The sequence below is a fragment of the Coptis chinensis genome, chromosome 2, assembly GCF_015680905.1.
Source record: "Coptis chinensis isolate HL-2020 chromosome 2, ASM1568090v1, whole genome shotgun sequence".
In the NCBI taxonomy this organism is placed as follows: Eukaryota; Viridiplantae; Streptophyta; class Magnoliopsida; order Ranunculales; family Ranunculaceae; genus Coptis; species Coptis chinensis.
The window spans coordinates 95652322-95671060 of record NC_141457.1 but is presented as its reverse complement, the minus strand read 5'-3'; the positions used below and the strand labels follow the sequence as shown (position 1 = coordinate 95671060).

The following is an 18739-nucleotide window of genomic DNA, read 5'->3' as shown; positions in this document are numbered from 1 at the left end:
ATAAATGAAAAGTACTTAGCCGCTTGAATTTTCTTAAGAATTGCATTTTTCACCTCACCTGTAAAAAAAATTATGATAACTCTTATAGTAATAGAATGTCACGGATTATCCACCCAAAAGAAAATGCATTAATAACGTCACCTGCTAACATCTGAATTAGTTCATTCTGAATGTTGTGGCCAAGATAATGATAGTGAATTTAATGACTTTCAATACGTCGGATGTGCTCTTGCAATATTGGATCAAATTCTGCAATCATTTCAATCATGCTCAAAAAAATACCGTTGTTTTCTTCCTTAATCTTCTCATTGTCCTCGCGAAATGCGAAAGTATTTTTAGCAAGAGCTTTCACAAGAGCAAGTATCCTCAATAATAGTTGTCTCCAATGTTGTTTTTCTCGATTGATTTGTTGATGCACACTCTTACCGATTGTTTCATTATTTCCTAACCTATTTTCTAACTCACACCAACTATTCAAGTGTCTTTTGTGCTCAGCACTTTGTTCATGTTTTTGAAGCTTTTCACCAAGATTTTTCCAATTTAAACATCCTTCACTATCCAATTGAGAAAGCCTTCCTCATTGCTTGAACAACTTACAACAAAAACAAAATACCCCTCGGCCCAATCGAATGAGAATAAACAAGCCACTTTCGATCCTGCTTCAAACCATTATCCATACGTCGCACGTAGTGGAAGGTTGAAAAATGTCTACCTTCATCATCTCTAGGAAAATCAGTAACATTGTCTCTTATTGGACCTTTTTCGACCAAGAAATCCCTAATTTCTGATCAATCTTATCCCAATTTGCTGGATCAAAATAGTTTGTCGGTCCATATTCTCCATTCTCATTCATAGCTTCATTAAGTTTTTCTTGACTTTCAATATTCATTGTCTCTTCATCATCAACATTTACTCTCTTTTCTAATTCAACATTATTCATCTCTTCTTCAGCTTCAACATTTGATCTTTCTTCAAATTCATTATTCCCCCTCTCGTCATGTTCCATATTCACTATATTTTCAAGCTCCTAATGCTCAACATCTTCATTAGAAGTCTCTATTTGTCCACTAGTAGAAAGAAATTTAAGAATACTTCCCGCCTGAGATTGAGTGAGTTCTTCTTGTTTTTGCTTCTTTTTTCTCTTAGCACTACCCGATGGATATTTTCTAGCGCTACTCATGATACTAACCACTCAACAGAATTTCTGAACAACAAAGACTAGCAAGTCAGACAACTAGCTTAGAACACTTTTCAAACTTTTGACACTACACCAGAAATGGCCAAAAACGACGGTAAAAGCCGTCCTAAATTGGGATTTACGACGGAATATGTTGTCTCACATATCGTTGCAAATCGCTCTGTCGTTAATATTAACGACGGTTATGAATGTCTTAACTTGAATTGGAAATATGACAGGTAAAGACTGTTATTGCCACCGTCTATTTTGCGACTCTAAAAACCGTCATATATCACTTTTTAATTTTGACAACCAATTTTCAAACTTGAGACCCTGAATTGCGTCGCAAATTGTGTCTTAGTTTAGTTTAAGACAATCTTTTCCGTCGCCATTTGCAATTTGGGAAAATCAATTCTGGACACTTTTGATCGTCCCTTTTTTGTAGTTATTTTATTGAAATAATTTTTTTACCCTGTAGAATCTAGTTTTCCTGAATACTCAGCTAAATTCACACATGATCACCATTTGAACGACATCAAATGGTAACATATTAAAATATCGCATAAAAAAATTTGATAAATAATACATTGATATTTTCCAAAGTATACAAGTTTTTTGAGGTTTATAATCAAACATCGAGTTTTTTTAACAATGTACACAATACATAGTATCAAGACATAGTATGTTATCATAGTATGTTTATACTTTGCGTGAAAATGAGTGTTGATGATTTCTTGTGGTCTCTGGGCTCCTGCACACACGTAGATGTAATCATATTATTATCTACATAAACTCTAAGCATTAGCAAGATTAACTTGAGGGGATATCTAATAACATAGGAATCAAAGGATTGCAAAAAAAATCAAACTAAAATGCTTCCTTTTGTGTACATCGGGATCAGCAACAGCAAGATTAACTTGAATAAGGAGAAATTTCGTACCTTGCAGTCTGCAAACAAACCCCAAAGTTTGGAATCCTCTTGCAAAATCCAAAAACAGAAATTTTGAAAGAAATTAATGAATACCCAAGAGATAAATAATTAATTCCCCAATACACAACAGATGATATGCTCGGAGAAGACGATTAATGTCCCATGGTAATTAATGTCATGTCAAGTATGAAAAATTGATGAAGGCAATGAAGCCTTAAATATGCCTGCAAAAGGAAAAATGACGCGAGATGATGAACCCTCACAATGAAAAAAAAATGTGTATTAGTTCAAAATTCCTAACTTCATCACCTTCATTTTTTTTGGTGAGTCTCCTAGCCTTTCATGATGTTTAGAAAGTAGAACAAGCAACCTTGAGAGTCTTCTAGAGACTGAATGAGCAGCCCAAGCAGAGGGAAACAAGAATGTAAAAAACAAGAATGTGTACTAGTGTCACACAAATGGATTCAATCCACAAATCCGATCCTTACTTGGGGTAGCAATGTAGAGTGGTAATGCCTCATCCAAATCTCCGCCCTCCCATTCTTCTTATTAAGCAGAAGAAGCATTATCCCACATCATTTCTATTAGGCAACCTACATGACACCACAATAGGATGTGAACAGGTGAGACCCCCAAAATCATATTTGTCGTTGTATCACTTAATTATATGAACACATTATATATATTAGTATAGTTTAAAGATCAACAAATTGTAGCAAATGTTAAAATAATTAGACAAACATACATGCTTGCCTTGTATAATCTCTAATCTTTAAGCTGGTGATAGAAGACACATATAGATCTAAAAGACTTCATGAACTTAAATGCTATAAAATGAAATTCAGGGAAAGATAACCATGAATTAGATGATTAAAGACACTAGACTATTGAATCACTCGCACACAATTTCCTATTAGATAGATAACAACTTGTATACTAGTTAGAATACACTATTTTGATTGAAAAAATAAACCACTTATTAACATTCTTACCACTTCCTCGCGATGCTCTTCAGTGGGGCAAGTGTCATCGTCATTTGTATGTAAAGCAACATACAAGAGAGTTCTAGTAATAGGAGTGTTAGGATTCACTTCTAAAAAAGAGACTTATAATGACGGCTAAAAGGAAATTACCATATTAAATTTAAACCCATACTATAAATCAGTAAGCCATGAATTGCATTGCAATAATTCAAACTATCACCAGACAGGTACAAGACTTTGCAAAACTTTTCCATTTCCTTATGAGTAGAGTAGCGTAACAATAAAAAATCTCAAAATTTTATTTACATTTGTACCCATATATCCCAATAAAAAATACTGAATAATGCATCTAATTAGTTGGGTTTTCCATGGTCTGACTAACAAAATGAGCTTTCCATGGTCTGTCTCTTTCATAGTTTCATTCAAGCACAAACAAAATGAAGAACAAAACATTAATGGGCAACGAAACACATAATATGAATCAGCAAATTAAAAAAAAAAAAAAAAAAATATATATATATATATATATATATATATATATATATATATATATATATATATTACGCACAACGTAATAAAAAATATATCTTATGCAAAAAGACGCGACAAAATTTATTAATGAAACACATTGCTATATAAGTGACTACCTTAACTCATTAAAGCCGACCAGTATCACTTTCAAATGTCTTTAAAGTGCTCTACTACGAACAAAATTAATATTGTTTAGGTCACAAAAGATGAAATGATGAAAATTAAGAAAGCTTACCTTGAGTGCATTTGCTAATATTCCAATCTTTCCGTATACATCTTTCCATCTCAAGTTATCTAAGGTACTTTTCCTCTGTAATTATAGTTCCCACTGGGCCCTCACTGCTTCCCTTGCTGCCCCTAGCAACATCTTATCGTGGGATACATATGTCTTTCGTCCCTGCTCACAGTAGATCTCTATGGCATTCTGGTCGTGAGGCACCAGTCAAGAGGAGCTATACATTTACAGCCTCCGCACAATTGAAGCCACAATTGAACCCTGAATGATATCCTCTAGGGAAGGTGAGAACAAATTACCTTGGATTTTGAACACATTGATAAACAGGTACCCCCTCAGACAATAATAGGGAAGGTTGTGTTGCCTGCATCCAAGACACAAGTCATTTATCAAGTTGGGTCCATAAAGAACCTACAAATAAGCATCACAAGCATAAACAAAATTACATGAAGAGAAAGAGAAAGATAAATGTTCTTCAAATAAATATTCGCCTGTCCAATCCTACCTCAATGTCCTCAGTAGGCTTCTCAACCATCCTCCAATATCCACCCTCAATATTCTCCACAGATGGTTCCCATTGCTTCTCAAGCATATTCATACTACCTCCTGAATCGATCTGCGCCTACTTCCTTCTGAAAATATTGCCCCTTGACATCATCAGCATACTCTTGAGAAACAAACAGGGTTTTGGATGTTATCTCACCTGTATGTAACCTTTGCATTGTCACATACCTCACTATATGGGAGCAAAAAGTACGTGACATGCTTCCTCAGCTTGCTGCCTTCATCTTAGTGCAAACAAAACAAACTGTTATTCTTGAAAAGATAAAAATTTCTATTCTTTAGAAGCTGATTTAAAATGCACAATAGTTTTCTGATTTCTAAATAACTGTAAAAAAACAGGTTAAGCAAATGAATAATAATCAGCAAAAACACATAAACAACTGAAAAAACAACACGCTTTATCTCAAGCTTTCTCCTAGTGCGTTGGAAACAATCCCCAAGACCTTCATTTCAAGTTTCATTAGTTTAGGCATGCTAGTTGCATTACTATATATTCAATAAGTCCAGTATAAAGACTACACAAGTCTTAGAACAAAAATTGAATCCAACAAATGGAATGATCAATGCAGGCGACTTACCAACTCAGAGTTTCAGACCAAAAATGCAAATCTTGTATTCCATACGAACCAACCCTTAACAACTCGATTAACTCTTACAAACACCCTTTAATACAACAAAGAAGACAAAGTCAGAATAATCCAAAAAGACAGTCAACATCCTAAACAAACTTTTCGATATAGACTTATAACTGAAGTAAGACATTAAAACAACATTCTACGGTAGAATCATCATATAAACATGGAATGGTGAAATAAGACACTAGTCATGTGTAGTAAGAGAAACAAAAGAATAAGAAAAGGTACAAAGTGATATAGAAGCACCTGATTTTCTTGAACCAAAGTCAAGTCCTTGTTCAAAAAGAACAAGCACGAAAATACATGAAACAAATAAATATATAGTTCCAATTGTCAATCAAATAGAACCCCAATTGAACACAAAATCAGCACACAATAACTCCAAACCCATATTATGTAAACAGAAATGATTGACTTGGTCAATGAAGATGATATAAAGAGCATGGACTAGATAACACTTATTTATTGGAAATAGATTCCTTTTTTACTTCCCTGACCCCAAACAAAAGAACATTAATTAAAAGCTTCAGAATCCTGTTACTTGTCATAAAACTGTTTTAAATGCACCCCCCGCCCCTCCCAATTCCTTGGCAAGGCTCTTTAGCTATTCAATGGGATAAAGTACAAAGCTAGTTTGTTTTTAGATGCATCAACCCATAAAGATAGCACCTGATCTTATTATAATCCCACAATACCCTGCTCTAATAGCACAACTTAAGTGAAGCTTCATTAGATATCGAAGTGTTTGATCTACAAACTTGATAACATAAAAACTTCAAGAATCAACAATTAGACTAAGCAAATACCTTGATGATATACAAATAGTTGCAAAGATTTAGTAAGTCAATAAATTTAATGACAACAACAGTTACACAAGAAGAAGGCTTTGACCAAATAAAAAAATCCAACTGTCTAAGAAGCATGATGAGCTGCTACAGTGAGCATCCTTGTCACACTAGCAATAGAAGACAACTGAGCACAACAACAAATAAACCTACAACTTAAGGACTTCCATTTACACAACTTAGATAACCAGGCAACAGTGCGCATCATAGTGGAGAAGCCAGAGCCTGAAGAATAGAACCCCCCAAGGTACAAGGCCTAAGCCTAGGGCACCACTACAAACTCACAGACAACACTTTCAACCCAGAAACCCTGTGCTACGTGACTACAGTGTTCCTGTTTCTTTTCTGAAACCCAACAGTTAACCCCATCTTCAACTACCACATCCACTATATTGCAGTATCTTTTAAAAAATTCACTCAACAAATTAACTAAGATGACTAATATCATATAAGAAAAAGATAATATATATTAGTATAAAATATTAAAGGCTTAAAGCCTATTCATAACTACTCTATATATCAAACAATAGTGAACATCCATGTCACGAGGAAAAAAACCATCAGTAATGCTCTTTCTTTTTTCCAATATATAAAAATGCAAAAAAAATCCACACAACAATAAAAACAATACGTAGAATAGAATGAATTTACGAGTATCCAAAATTTCCCACGGCAAAAAGATATGCATCAACAAGTATATTTATATGCAAACAATTTAAGAGAAGAACAAAGTAGAAATACACTAAAAAAAACTTACTTTTCGATCTCAATAAAAATCTAGCTTGTAGTACGAATCGAACTGAAATAAAAATCCCTTTTCGAACTAGTTTAAGCACGTGTCAATCAACCCCAATTAAAGTGAAAACTGTAAGATGAACTAGGAAGTGAGGGTGCGATGGGGGGAACTTCCATTTTTAACTGTTTCGGTAAGTATGTTGACGGTTCTATTTTTTGTTAAGTTATTAATTTTGGTTTTCTTTTTTTTTTTTGTTAAATTTTCGACGGTTCGGCAAACCCCATTGAATCCATAATAATAATAAAACAAGAAGAATGAAAAAAGGGAAGAAATTTACCTCGATTTGAAGAAGGAACTTTGATTTGAGTGAACTCTAGCAAACGAAATTTACCCATTTCAGTTTAACAAACAAATATCGGACGAAAAAACTCGAACTTGAAGCTTTAAAGCATTGACTAAATATTATGGTTTGGGGGGCAGAAAGAGAGAGCTTACAATTTCATAGTAGAGGTCTTGATTCAGTGACAAAACCCACGGCTTGTTAGAACTTACATAGTGGTGTCAAATGGCCAGCCCGGCCTCAAATAATGAAGTTCTCATGTTTGAGGGCCGGGCCAGCCTACCCTCATTTACTTCGAGGCCCGGGTCGGGTCGGGCCAATACTTAAATCTCAAAGCTTTTATCCGCTTCATCAACCCCCTCGGAGGGCTTGACGGGGCAGAGCTCGGAGGCCAAACGTGAAGGCCAGATACTATGTTATACATTTGATCTACAAAATAAATTTAGAAACATTAGTTAAAAATAATAAAATCGAATGCATTTCACAATTAAACCTTCAAACTATTAAAAAAACTTGTTAAAGTTGTATTAGTCAATTAAGATCAGTTAAATTCAATTCATAAAATATTATAATGAAATTATAAGGTTGACAAACTTAATAGATAAATGTTATTTTAAGTGATTTTTAGCATATTAATGTTAAAATAAAATATATTATAAAAAATTTTATTAAAATATATATAATAAATGTTGAGGGCCTAATGAGGGCCGGGCTTAAAGGAGGGCTTAAGTTTTAAAGTCTAGGCCCTTACCCTCCCCTCAAAGGCATGAGGGTTTCAGGCCCAAACAAAATTTCACCTAATGTGTGAGGGCCTCATTTTAAGGGCTTTTTCGGCCTATGGGCTGGGGCGGGCAGGCGGGCTAAGGGTTTGAGGGCCATTTTGACACCCCTAGAACTTAGCACTCACCCTTTTTTTTTATCTCATGTTTCCACTAGGGTTTCTAACTGGGTATAATGAGCGCGAGAATGAAAAACTACCCCGCGACGAGTTCTTGAAAATTCAAGCACTACCGCTACCGTCGTGAATGCACTACACTAAAGCCCGTCCTTTATTTTACCTTAATGCCAATATACGACGAGCTTAGGCCATATAGGACGGTTCTTGCAATCCTACATTAAGGACGGTCAACACAGTCCTAACAAGGTATAGTTATTAAACAATATAATTCTAGTGTAGTGTGAGTCATTCAAAATATACATACATAAAACAAAAAATTCAATCAAATTCATATAAGATTATTGCTATGAAAAATTCAATCAAATTCATATAAGATTATTGCTACAAAAAATTCAATCAAATTCATCCAATTTAAAAAGAAAAACAATAAATAGAGAATTGAGAAGGGTTAAGGGTTAAGGGAACATACAAAGCATGTATATTAGGAGCACCTCTGGTAGCGTAGTAGTCTTGTTTGTAACTCCTCAAAGACTAGGTTCTCTCTTCTATTTTTTTTTTTTTTTTTAGTTTCTCTGTTTCTTTTAAACTAACCTTAAACCCTTAGATTTTTTTGAAATAGAAAATACGGAAATAGAAAACCTCCAGGAGGCCAAATAGAACCGTACTGTTTGAATTGGTTTTGTTTTTTTGTTGGCTCGGCTTAAATCAGTTGGGTCAATTGGTTTTGTTTTTTGTTGGCTGGGCTTAAATCAGTTGGGTCAATCTAATGTTTGGCCTTTTATTTCTTTAAATCAGTTGGGTCAATCTAATGTTTGGATATGGGCTGTATTAGATAGTGGGTGGAGAATTGGGGGCCTTTTATTGGTCAAAAGTGGGGGGCCCAAAGGTCGCCTAGTTGGCCTTCAGAGTCGGCCCTGAGTGCAATATAAGCAGCTTTTTTAGAGTATCTCTAGGTGGTGGTAGTATCACTTCCAAATTTGAAGGCGAAATTTGAAGAAATTGGACGCAAATTTTGACCAACTCTAGGTGGTCGCAAATATCAGTCGTAAATTTGGAGTAGAGTCTACCATACGACATTGATACTGTCGTGCGATATTATCACTGTCTCCCCAAGTTGAAAAAAAAAAAAACCACACGCGACATTCCCACTATCACGCCAAATTGAAAAAAAAAAAAAAAAAAAAATGTGACATTAGTAATGGCGCGGTGTGCTGGTCAAAGTCAACAAAAAATTTAGGGTGACATTAGTAATGGCGCGGGACAGTGATAGTACCGCATCTGCATCCGAAATCCCAAATTTGCTTCCACGGATGCAGCTAGACAAGTGATACGACCAAATTTACTTCCACCTAGAGTTGGATTTCTGTGAAATTCCAAGTTTTGGAAGCAAATTTAGAGAAATTGGGAGGTGATATTACCACCTAGAGATGCTCTTAGTATTAAGGCTTACTATGTACATGAATAGAGCAAACGATGAAGGGGAACGGAGCAAATGAAAATGAAAAATTGATTATTAGACAATAGGTCAAACAATAGTGATGAATTTCGAGGTAGCTTATAGGAGATTTTTTTGCTATGGATGCTAAGTAATCAAGATTAAGGCAATATTTTGACATTTTATCATAATTAATTGGTTTAATATTTACCTAAATTTTTTGAAAATAGTATGAAAAATTTGTGCACAAAAAATAAAGTTTTTTACTTAAAAACAAAATTTCTTAAAAGATCTCGGGTGTATGCCCGGATGAAGAGAGCCCAGAGGGGGTTCATCAATTATTGCGAGTGAGAGATTTAAGGATGTGGTTATCTTTACTCTGTAAAGAAAACTCCTCAAGCAATAGTATTTTTTTGGGTCGACTGAATTTTTTCATTCCCATTTTACCGCTAACAATTTTCGATTATTTCAATTGTTCTCAAAACAAAATGATGTAATAATGGATGGTATGGAAGGGTTAAAACGTAAACATACTATATCTCATCTCACATCATCTCATATCTTTTCTATTTCTCATCAATATCTCATTTCTCTTTCTCTCTCCTTATTATCACATCTTTTTTCTTCACTATTTCTCCTCAATATCTCATATCTCTTTCTCTCTCCTTAATATCTCATCTCATCTCATCTCTTTCTCTCTCTAATTTGAAATTTCGACAATTCTATCATAAATTCCGGATAAAATTTCAATATATTTTAAATTTTAGAAATTATTTTTTTATTTTTTTTTATCCCGACAAATTTAACACATTTAGTCTAAATTAATGGGTTAGTGGGACCTCTTTACATCTAAAGCAACAAATCTGGTTGGAAATTTAGATTTTTATGTTCGATTCAAATTTGAATTTTGGAATCGGAGTTTTTTATTATCCCGATTGATTTTGGTTTCGGACAAGTAGCATAAAATAAGTGCGAAAAAAACAAGTGCATTGCACGTGCCATAAGACAATTAAATTTCGATAATTCCATTAGAAATTCCGGCTATAATTCCAATATATTTTAAAATTCGGAAATTATTTCATTTTTTTTATCCCGACAAATTTAACACATTTAGTCTAAATTAGTGGGTTAGTGGGACCTCTATACATGTAGAGCAACAAATCGGGTCGGGAATTTAAATTTTTATGATCGATTCAAATTTGAATTTTGGAATCGGAGTTTTTTTATTAACCCGATTGATATCGGTTTCGGATAGGTAACATAAAATAAGTGCGAAAAAAACAGGCGCATCGGTTGCAATTTGGTTGGGCTTATTTTGACTGAGATACGGTTGCAATTTTTTTAAAATCAACATTGCCACATGGACTGGGCTTTTGGTGGGCTTGCTTTCATGGTTTGGTTAATTAGACTGCTCTCAATTTTACGCTCATAGAGCGTGCCCAAAATGCTAGTAAAAATAAGAAAACAGTTTATAAAGGGATTGGTTACGCACTTACGCAGTTGTGAAATGCAAAAAACTTTCAGGTGAAAAAAGAAGAAGATTGAACCCTACATATATATTAACTTCGAAAATATAAGATGGTACGTGTACAATGCGATCGAGCCCTCGGGCTAAATTTACTTCATAAACATTTACAAAATAGACCTGATAACGCGATGATAAGGTTTTGCAGCACCATATCATCAAGGTTTGTTGCTGTATACTTCTACTGCCAACTCCCCTAAAACCAAATTAATGTACATCTGATTGAGTCGCCTAAAATCCAGTGTTATTTGGGATATCAGGATTTCCATTGTTAAAACCGTGACGCCTATCCCAACCAGGGAATGAATTAATCAATCTCAATACTCTCGTTTGAATATTTGATTTCCCAGTAAAAGTTTCAGCTGACAGTTCAATTTCTGTTACCCGAATCGTTTGAGGATGCTCTGAAGTATCAGTTCTAAACTCCCCATTTGAAGATACCAGTACCGCAATATCCCTTGCTTCGCCCGATTTTGTATCTTTATGCGATGGACGAACAGTATTGAAATAGGAACCAAGAGTCTTAATCCTATTCCAAAAACTGGTGTCCACGTGCAATGTTGTTCCAATTTGAGGAACAGAATGGCGTCGAAGTTTTCTTGATGGACGAACAATGTAGAGTATAACCATAATTGTAGAAGTAAGTACGGTGACCAGAAAGAGACCCCAAAAGTTATCAAGACCCAAGCTTTGGTTATCTGTGCTTGTGTCGCAATCCTTACACTGAGAGGCTTGAGAGCTGGATGACTTGAACCAAAATTTGTCCAATTTGTTTAAGGTCCCGTCTTCAGACAATTTTAGAAAGGCTTCAGAAAAGTGTTTGGCCATGGGAGAGCCTTTTGGAAAAACCTGAAAAATATTCAAAAGGCAAAAAATTTAGTAGTCAATAACGAATCAAGACTAATAACAATAGTATCAATCATAAGACTGCATGTTTAGAAACAGGGTTTAAGTGTTTTTCTTACTGTAATAATTTTTCGGACAAAAAAAATCTTTCGAACAAAAAGCCTTATTGATGGAGTTCAAATTAGCTTTTGATTAATTAGAACTAAACGTCCCTAAATATGGGAATTCTAGCTAGAGGTGGCACTATTTAGTCTTCTTGAGGCCTAGCCGTCTAGGTGAGTATAATTTATAATGTGATAGCTTTAGAGATTACTTACAAAGCCGAAGCCTCCAAATCTGTGTGCGCCATCCGTAACCTGGTATGCCTTGCCGTACCTTGAAATGAAGACTCTTTCATATGGAAGCTCAAGTAAGGCAGCTTTGATTTTTTCACTTTTGAACTTATCTAGATAGTCAAATTCGCTCTTGACATCTATGATGTTGTATGGATGAAAACCAAGAACATGTTCTACATATTTTCTTACGAATGAATTAGGGTCACAGCCAACTTGTGAGTTACTCCGCCTTAATGTTTCAATGTCTGTTATCGTTGGCTCAAGACGTTGCACTGTGAGCATGGATGTGAGACTGGCTGTATAACTAGCTGTCACCACAAAGACAACGAAAAGCCAGACTACCATCACAACTCGAGTGAAGTTGTTACGCAAATCCTCTCCTGTAAAATAAATCAATAAACCAAAAGTTATATTAGGGAGCGTATGCCAAATTTACATTAAACATATAACCTTGGGGAGGCGCTCAAGTGCTCAAAGCACCAGGAGGACATGGAAACATTTTATGATAAAATACATCTATATGGATGACCAAAGGGTGAGTGACGGTGACACTAACTAAAATTCTTATCAGGCGGTTCCATACTTCCATGCTTTGCAAAAGTTGTAACTTGCATGTTGAAAATTAGTGTATATTTTAATTAAGGATTTCACATATTCACTAGTTTCCGCTGCCAGATCCATTTGGCAAAGAAAGAAACAGCTATCAAAATTTTGACGCCAAGTTTATTTAACATTAGAAAAACATGATATGAAGTTCATTAGCATAAAAGAAAATTTCTGGATGTCTCTGATGCCTCCTAGTCCTTAGTCCTGACAAGCACAAATCATAACCATGCCAATTACGATTTCCGAGCAGTTAGCTACTTTGATTATGTTTGTGTTTGTAGATGAACTTACTGTGTGCAAAGAATAAAGTGGAGAATGTAAACCACATTACAGTGCTGAGTTGATTCTTCCAAGGACCTCTAAAGTTTGGATTTGACCTGCGTTCCAAAAACCATACCACGAACATTGTGTACACAAACACAAAGCTGACAGCAAGCCACATTGTCGAGCTGAATGGCTTTGTAAACAACCATGCTTTCTCTTTGGCTTTCACAGGGACCACCATTGTTAGCGCGGATTCTGCATAAGGCTGAGTAAATTCCACGTAGTTGGATCGATTTGCCAAGATTGTAATATCACCAACCACTGCATCCACAGACTTGCAATAAACAGTTTTGGACCACAGTCAGGTGTTGACAAGTACTATAACACCCCGTCTTTTATTTGCTTTTCTTTTCCTATAATAATATTAATAGTAATAATAATAATAATAATAAGGTAAACAGTTAAAACAAAAATAGGATATCCAGTCGTTCGGAAAAAAAGCCCGTAAGCAAGTAGATAGGTTTAAAACCCTTGTTTTACGGGGAGGTTTTAAGAAACTAGAAAATAAAGGTTTCTCACGTAGAGTTTTTAGGGAAAAACAAAAGGGGAGAGTTTTCTTGAAAAAAGTTTGGATCAAGGAAGATAATCTTTTTGGGAGCCGTCTACCGCTCGGGTTTTAACAGTGAGTAGTCATAATACGTTATATTTCTTTTATTTGTTTCGATTAAGCATATCAATAATGCCGTTTTCTCTTATTGCGATATCGTCAATTCTGTTAATGGTGTCGACTATATTAGATACCATTTGAACCACTGCAGTAGATAAACTAGGACGACTTCTGGCATTTAAACTGTCGAAGTCTCGACATAGGTGGGTGATGGCGTCGCCAGCCGCACCAAAGCACCAAACTGTCCTTCCTGTGTTATTTTGGTTTGAAGTATACTTTATTTTTTTTATTTGTGGTGATGTTGGAACTGTTAGTGCTCTAATTGGGGTAGATGGGTTGTTGGTGTCGCGAGGTGGGTTGTTGGTGTCGCGAGGTGGGCTCCGGAGGAATTCAATGGCGACAAAATTAGCACCAAATCGCCTGCGTTTTTGATTGTTTGATTAGTGTTTTGTTTGGGTTTTGTTGAGAATTTGTTGTTGGGTTGAGGTGGATGTGTTGGTGGTGGATTGGGTGTTGGAGAGTGGATAATTGGAGCTTTACAGAGAGCTTTAATGGCGTCGTTCGAATTTCTCAGTATAATAGAATGGTGAATTGTTGATATGGGTAGCTAGGGTTTTTCTCCCTGAACCAAACCGCTGGGTTTGTTTTATTTATAGGTGGCCGGTGGTGGCCCTTGTGGTGGTCGGTGGTGGTTGGTTGAAATTGGAGAGGAAGGAGATGAACAGTGTATCACGATTTGGGCTTGGCCCAAATCGTGATGGGCTTATGTTTTAACTTTTGGACTTTTAGTTTTTGGGCTTAAGTTAGACTATGGGCTTTAGACTTTGGGCCTTTGGGTTAGAAGAGTTTGTGGACTCTGACTTTGACTGTTGACCAGAGTTGACTTTGAATTTGACTTTGACCAGGGTTGACTTTGACCAATTGACCCGAAAATTTGACTTTTTCCTAAAATTATGATTCGGTCTATTAGGATAAGTCTAGGACTATTAGCATGTTTGACTTAGACTAGGACCTTTATAAATATACTTGGGTACGTGTATTTACTGCTTTGTGATTTTTCAGTCTTTTGCGATACACAACGTTATGACACTTATACATCCATGAAATTAATAACGCGTAAACTAAAATTATTTGAATCAAGATATTCCTACGTTCTCTGAAATAATCTATGTAATAAATTACAATAATGCGTAAACAAAACTTACCGCACCCTTTTAGAACTCTCCACGCCTCAAGTTTTGGAATTGAGTTTTATGATTGATGATGTCATATGTTAGGTGGGCATTTATTGAATGTGCCATAAATGGCCCGTTAGTGTTATATAAGGGTATTCATTGAATGTGCCATGAATGACCGTGATTGTGTAGTGGACCGCCCTAAAGAGGAAGTAAGGTATTCGCCTTGCATGGTTAGTTGTATTCCTCGAACAGACGGGAATGTAGGATTGGGTATTCCTTGAATGTGGCGAGAATGACCAGGGGCATTCATTGAATGCCATGAATGACCCGATTAGTGATATGATAGGTATTCCTTGAATGTGGCGGGAATGACCTAAGGTATTCATTGAATGTGCCATGAATGACCGAGTTTTGTGCCCAAAGAGGTCGTGAAATATGTGTATGAAAGCCCGAGATGGCTATGATATTGTGCCAGAGCGGTGGGGAGAGTAATGGAATGTGTGATTTGGCAAATGTGTGGAGTGCAAATCGTGGAGTAGGTACTTAAAGGGTGGGTGTATAAGAAAAGTAATTGATTAATTTTACAAGAGAAATTGATTTGATTATGTGAGTGTATTGGGCTTACTTTTGAATGCATATATATAGGATATTTACATATGTTATATATACAAGTTCTAACTTTCTTTTGCGGGGAGGGTAGGACTTAATAATATTTTGTCTTGGGGACGCTGGTCCTACCCTTATATGGTGTGCAGATATCGGTAAGTGTAATTCAATTATTTAGATATAAAAAAGAGTTATTAGAATGAGTAGTAAGATGGAAGTTAATAAAATGGAAGTTTTGCTTGGGAAGAAACTATGTCGTTTGAGATGACGGAATTGAACTACTTGTCTTCCAAGCTGAGAATGATTAGGTTATGATAGATTTAAAGTGTTATTGGGATAAGTAAGGTTTTGAAATGTTTATATGTAGTTAGTCTACTCATACCAGCAAATTCCATTTTTGTTGACCCATATTTTGCTTTATTTTTTAGCGTGGGTGTGTTCTTGGGAACATAGGTGGGAAAGCTGATGGAACATGGCGTGTGATTGGGATTCGATGCACAGGAGCGGTCCGTTAGTTTTTTTAGGTTTGATTTTCTTGGTTGGAAGAATGTAATAACGTAGTTTACTTTTTCATGGCATGAGGACATGGTAGTGATGAATTTTATTTGGAGAGTTTGTTTGATGTTTTATTTGGAATGATGTTATCTTAATAAAGAGATTGCGGATAATTGTTGGGATTATTGTTATTTAAGTTGTTTCTTTTTATGACATGGCTATTAGGGTTTGTATGTGTAGTATATTCTCCGTCAGCCCCGGGTTTTTAAACAAGTGAACCTAGTGATGTTTGAGATAATTATATTTTAAATATTCATTTTGTTATTGTTTAGAAATTCGGGCTGTGACAAGTACCTTAATTATCAGGTTCAAATTGCAAGAGAAATGAAATGCAAGACAAAAACAATTACAATAGAGACAAACTTCAAGAGTCTCCAATGGGACCAAAAAGTGGATCGTCGTTCAGCGAGAGGAACGTTATTAAAGGCACATGAAGATACGGTGACCTAAACGCCATAGAAACTCAAGGGTTTCAGAAGATGACTAACATTGTTCATTCTATTTTGATGGCTTTAACTGTGAGTCTGTAACTATTTAGACTTCAAACATACTAATTAATTGGTACTTGCTAGTTCAAGTAAGGAGATCATAGATAATTAGTAATTACCTTATTATAGACCATGTCAATTAGGTCATCGTACTTCCCATCAATGGGCTTAAAACTGTGTGGTAGACCATAGTAGAGACGTTCTCTGGCCTCATTGAACACTTCAATACAGAAACCTGTGGGATCTTTTCCATCTTTATTCACCTGCACAAACTTCTCAAATGGAGCCATTGCAGGTATACCAATAACCATTGGCTTTGCATCACTTGGCATCACCCACCCAAGAGGGGGCCTTGATAGCCCCCCTGGCCAATAAACTCGATCACCCAATACTTGCCTGACCGCACCAATTGTGTTCTTCACTTGAACCATTTTGTCAACATTATCTGAAAATCCATACTCCGCGGACCAAGATTTTAGCACAATGTAACTCTTCCCCACCACGTTTACAACCTCATAAGTTGTGGAGCGAGATAGTTCACCATTTGTGAATTTGATTTGTCCACTTAAACCACTGAAGTTGCTAGATAAGATGTTCTCTAGCAAGGTAGTCCTAGTGCTTGATTTCTCTAAGGCAAATGCAAGAGTGGAAAGTGCATCATATGAACGGAGAGCGTATATTTGAGGTTCAGAGTTGTCTTCCTGAGGGTACATAGATCGAAAAAGATTCCGAAATTTTATAGAGAAGTCTTGTAATGACGGGTTAGTTTTGGAGAAAGTGGTTCTGATTCCTATAACGCCTTCCATGGAGAACATAACTGATGAGTTAACCGTGTCAAATTGGTTTGTAATAGAGTCTGCTGTGATCCAGACTGAATCTCTTCCCATGAGATCGCTTTCTTTTGCTTCGGTAATTATCTGGGTGGCTAGTTCTAACGAAGACCGAACAATGATGAAGACCCTTGATTGCTTGTCATATAGTTTCTCAAGTTCTACTTGGATGAAAGATTTTGGATCAGACAGAGAAGACAAAGGTGGGAAAGCTGCCGAGTGCTCAATCTCTGCGCCTACAGCTTTCAATGCATCTGAAAGAAGTGTCAGGGTTCCTGAACCAGTAGTACCATAGCCGTCGTCCTCATAGATTCCAATGACTCTACGCCATCCGTAAGACCACACAATGGATGCAACACATTGCATTTGTAGGGAATCATTGTTGGCCATCCTCACCAAGAAAGGCCATCTCACCGATGTTAATGGAGGGGTGATTGAAGGTGCAGCGAAGGAAAGGATGGGGACTTGTGCTCGATTTGCAAGTCCAGCAACTAATGCTGCCTCCTGCCATGTCTCCATTCCGATAACTACGTGAACTTTCTTCTTTTCGATGAGGTCTTCAGCTGCAACCAAAACTGAGTAATCAGATTATGATATTATGATATGGCATATCACTCCAGCACAGATACTTCATAAGTTCTCTTTCTTTTTTTGTAAGGTCACCAAGGAAGGAACGTAAATGGGAAGCACAGAAGGTAAGAAAACCAATCCCAAAATGAATACTCTTAGCGCTCCTTTAATTTTATACAAAAGGCGTCCCTGGATCGGTTTTTATACCGGTTGTAGACGTTGAAGCTACGAGACTAGTACTTCGAGGAGAAGAAAAACAACACTAACAAATGACGTACATTTCTAACTTATCTCATATAAAAATACCGTAGTTACAATAATTTTTATCACTTAGTTTTCAGGCATGAAAACTTGATATGGACCCTGTTTTCCTTGGTAAAATATATTACCTGCCATATAAGCTTGGAGAGGATTTCCACCCGTATCGCTTACATGGAGCACTAACTTGTGCTTGTTGCTCGACGCATTATTGATGGTTTGAATTGCAATTTCCATGGATACTTTCTCTTCTTTACCAATACGAGAACTGACATCAATGATGGCTCCAATGTTTGTGATATCATCTTGTGCTGAAATAAATGAGACTGCATGGAATAGAAACGTGAAGAAACTGATCAGGAACAAAAGGTAGAGTGGAGTGGTTGTAGCGGGAGTATACATGGAGAGATTATGAGAGAAGTTTGAAAACATTAGTAGACATTTTAGTAGCTTAAATAAGATTTCTAATAAGTTCTTTTCGGTACATTTTAATTTAATTTAATTTGGTTAGTTCAACACTTGAAATTTGACTTTTAGTCCTTAGATTTTAGAGTGAATTTCTTGTTAATTTAGCGGTCATTATATCTAATCTATCTAACTACATTAAAGAGGCGCCCCCACCTACGGTTTTTTTTTTCACACGTCGTTTCCCTCGCCAACACACTATTATTACAATCCATGCCAGCCGAAATATCAACAAT

The 18739-nt window shown here is 36.0% G+C and overlaps 1 protein-coding gene and 1 long non-coding RNA gene across 31 annotated transcripts; both read right to left on the bottom strand.

Annotated features, from left to right (window-relative positions):
• Positions 1-1733: 1733 nt before the first annotated feature.
• LOC147519275 (uncharacterized) lies at positions 1734-8431 on the bottom strand. Of its 30 annotated transcripts, XR_015212133.1 has the most exons (9): positions 6975-7126; positions 5000-5084; positions 4590-4645; positions 4363-4489; positions 3101-4221; positions 2597-2701; positions 2418-2497; positions 2118-2332; positions 1734-1928 (listed from the first exon to the last, which is right to left on the bottom strand). It is a non-coding gene; the product is annotated as an uncharacterized LOC147519275 (long non-coding RNA). The 30 variants fall into 30 exon arrangements; XR_015212126.1 differs by adding an exon at positions 7133-7215 and having other exon boundaries at positions 1734-2332; positions 2418-2701; positions 3858-4221; positions 6975-7010; XR_015212123.1 differs by having other exon boundaries at positions 2597-4221.
• A 2416-nt stretch (positions 8432-10847) lies between these two features.
• On the bottom strand, positions 10848-18508 carry LOC147519274 (glutamate receptor 2.7-like). Its single transcript, XM_086590932.1, has 5 exons — positions 18170-18508; positions 16500-17773; positions 12914-13220; positions 11999-12396; positions 10848-11684 (listed from the first exon to the last, which is right to left on the bottom strand). Exons 1-5 carry the CDS (start codon positions 18468-18470, stop codon positions 11067-11069), a joined length of 2898 nt encoding a protein of 965 aa, XP_086447058.1. The 5' UTR covers positions 18471-18508; the 3' UTR covers positions 10848-11066.
• Between the last annotated feature and the right edge of the window lie 231 nt (positions 18509-18739).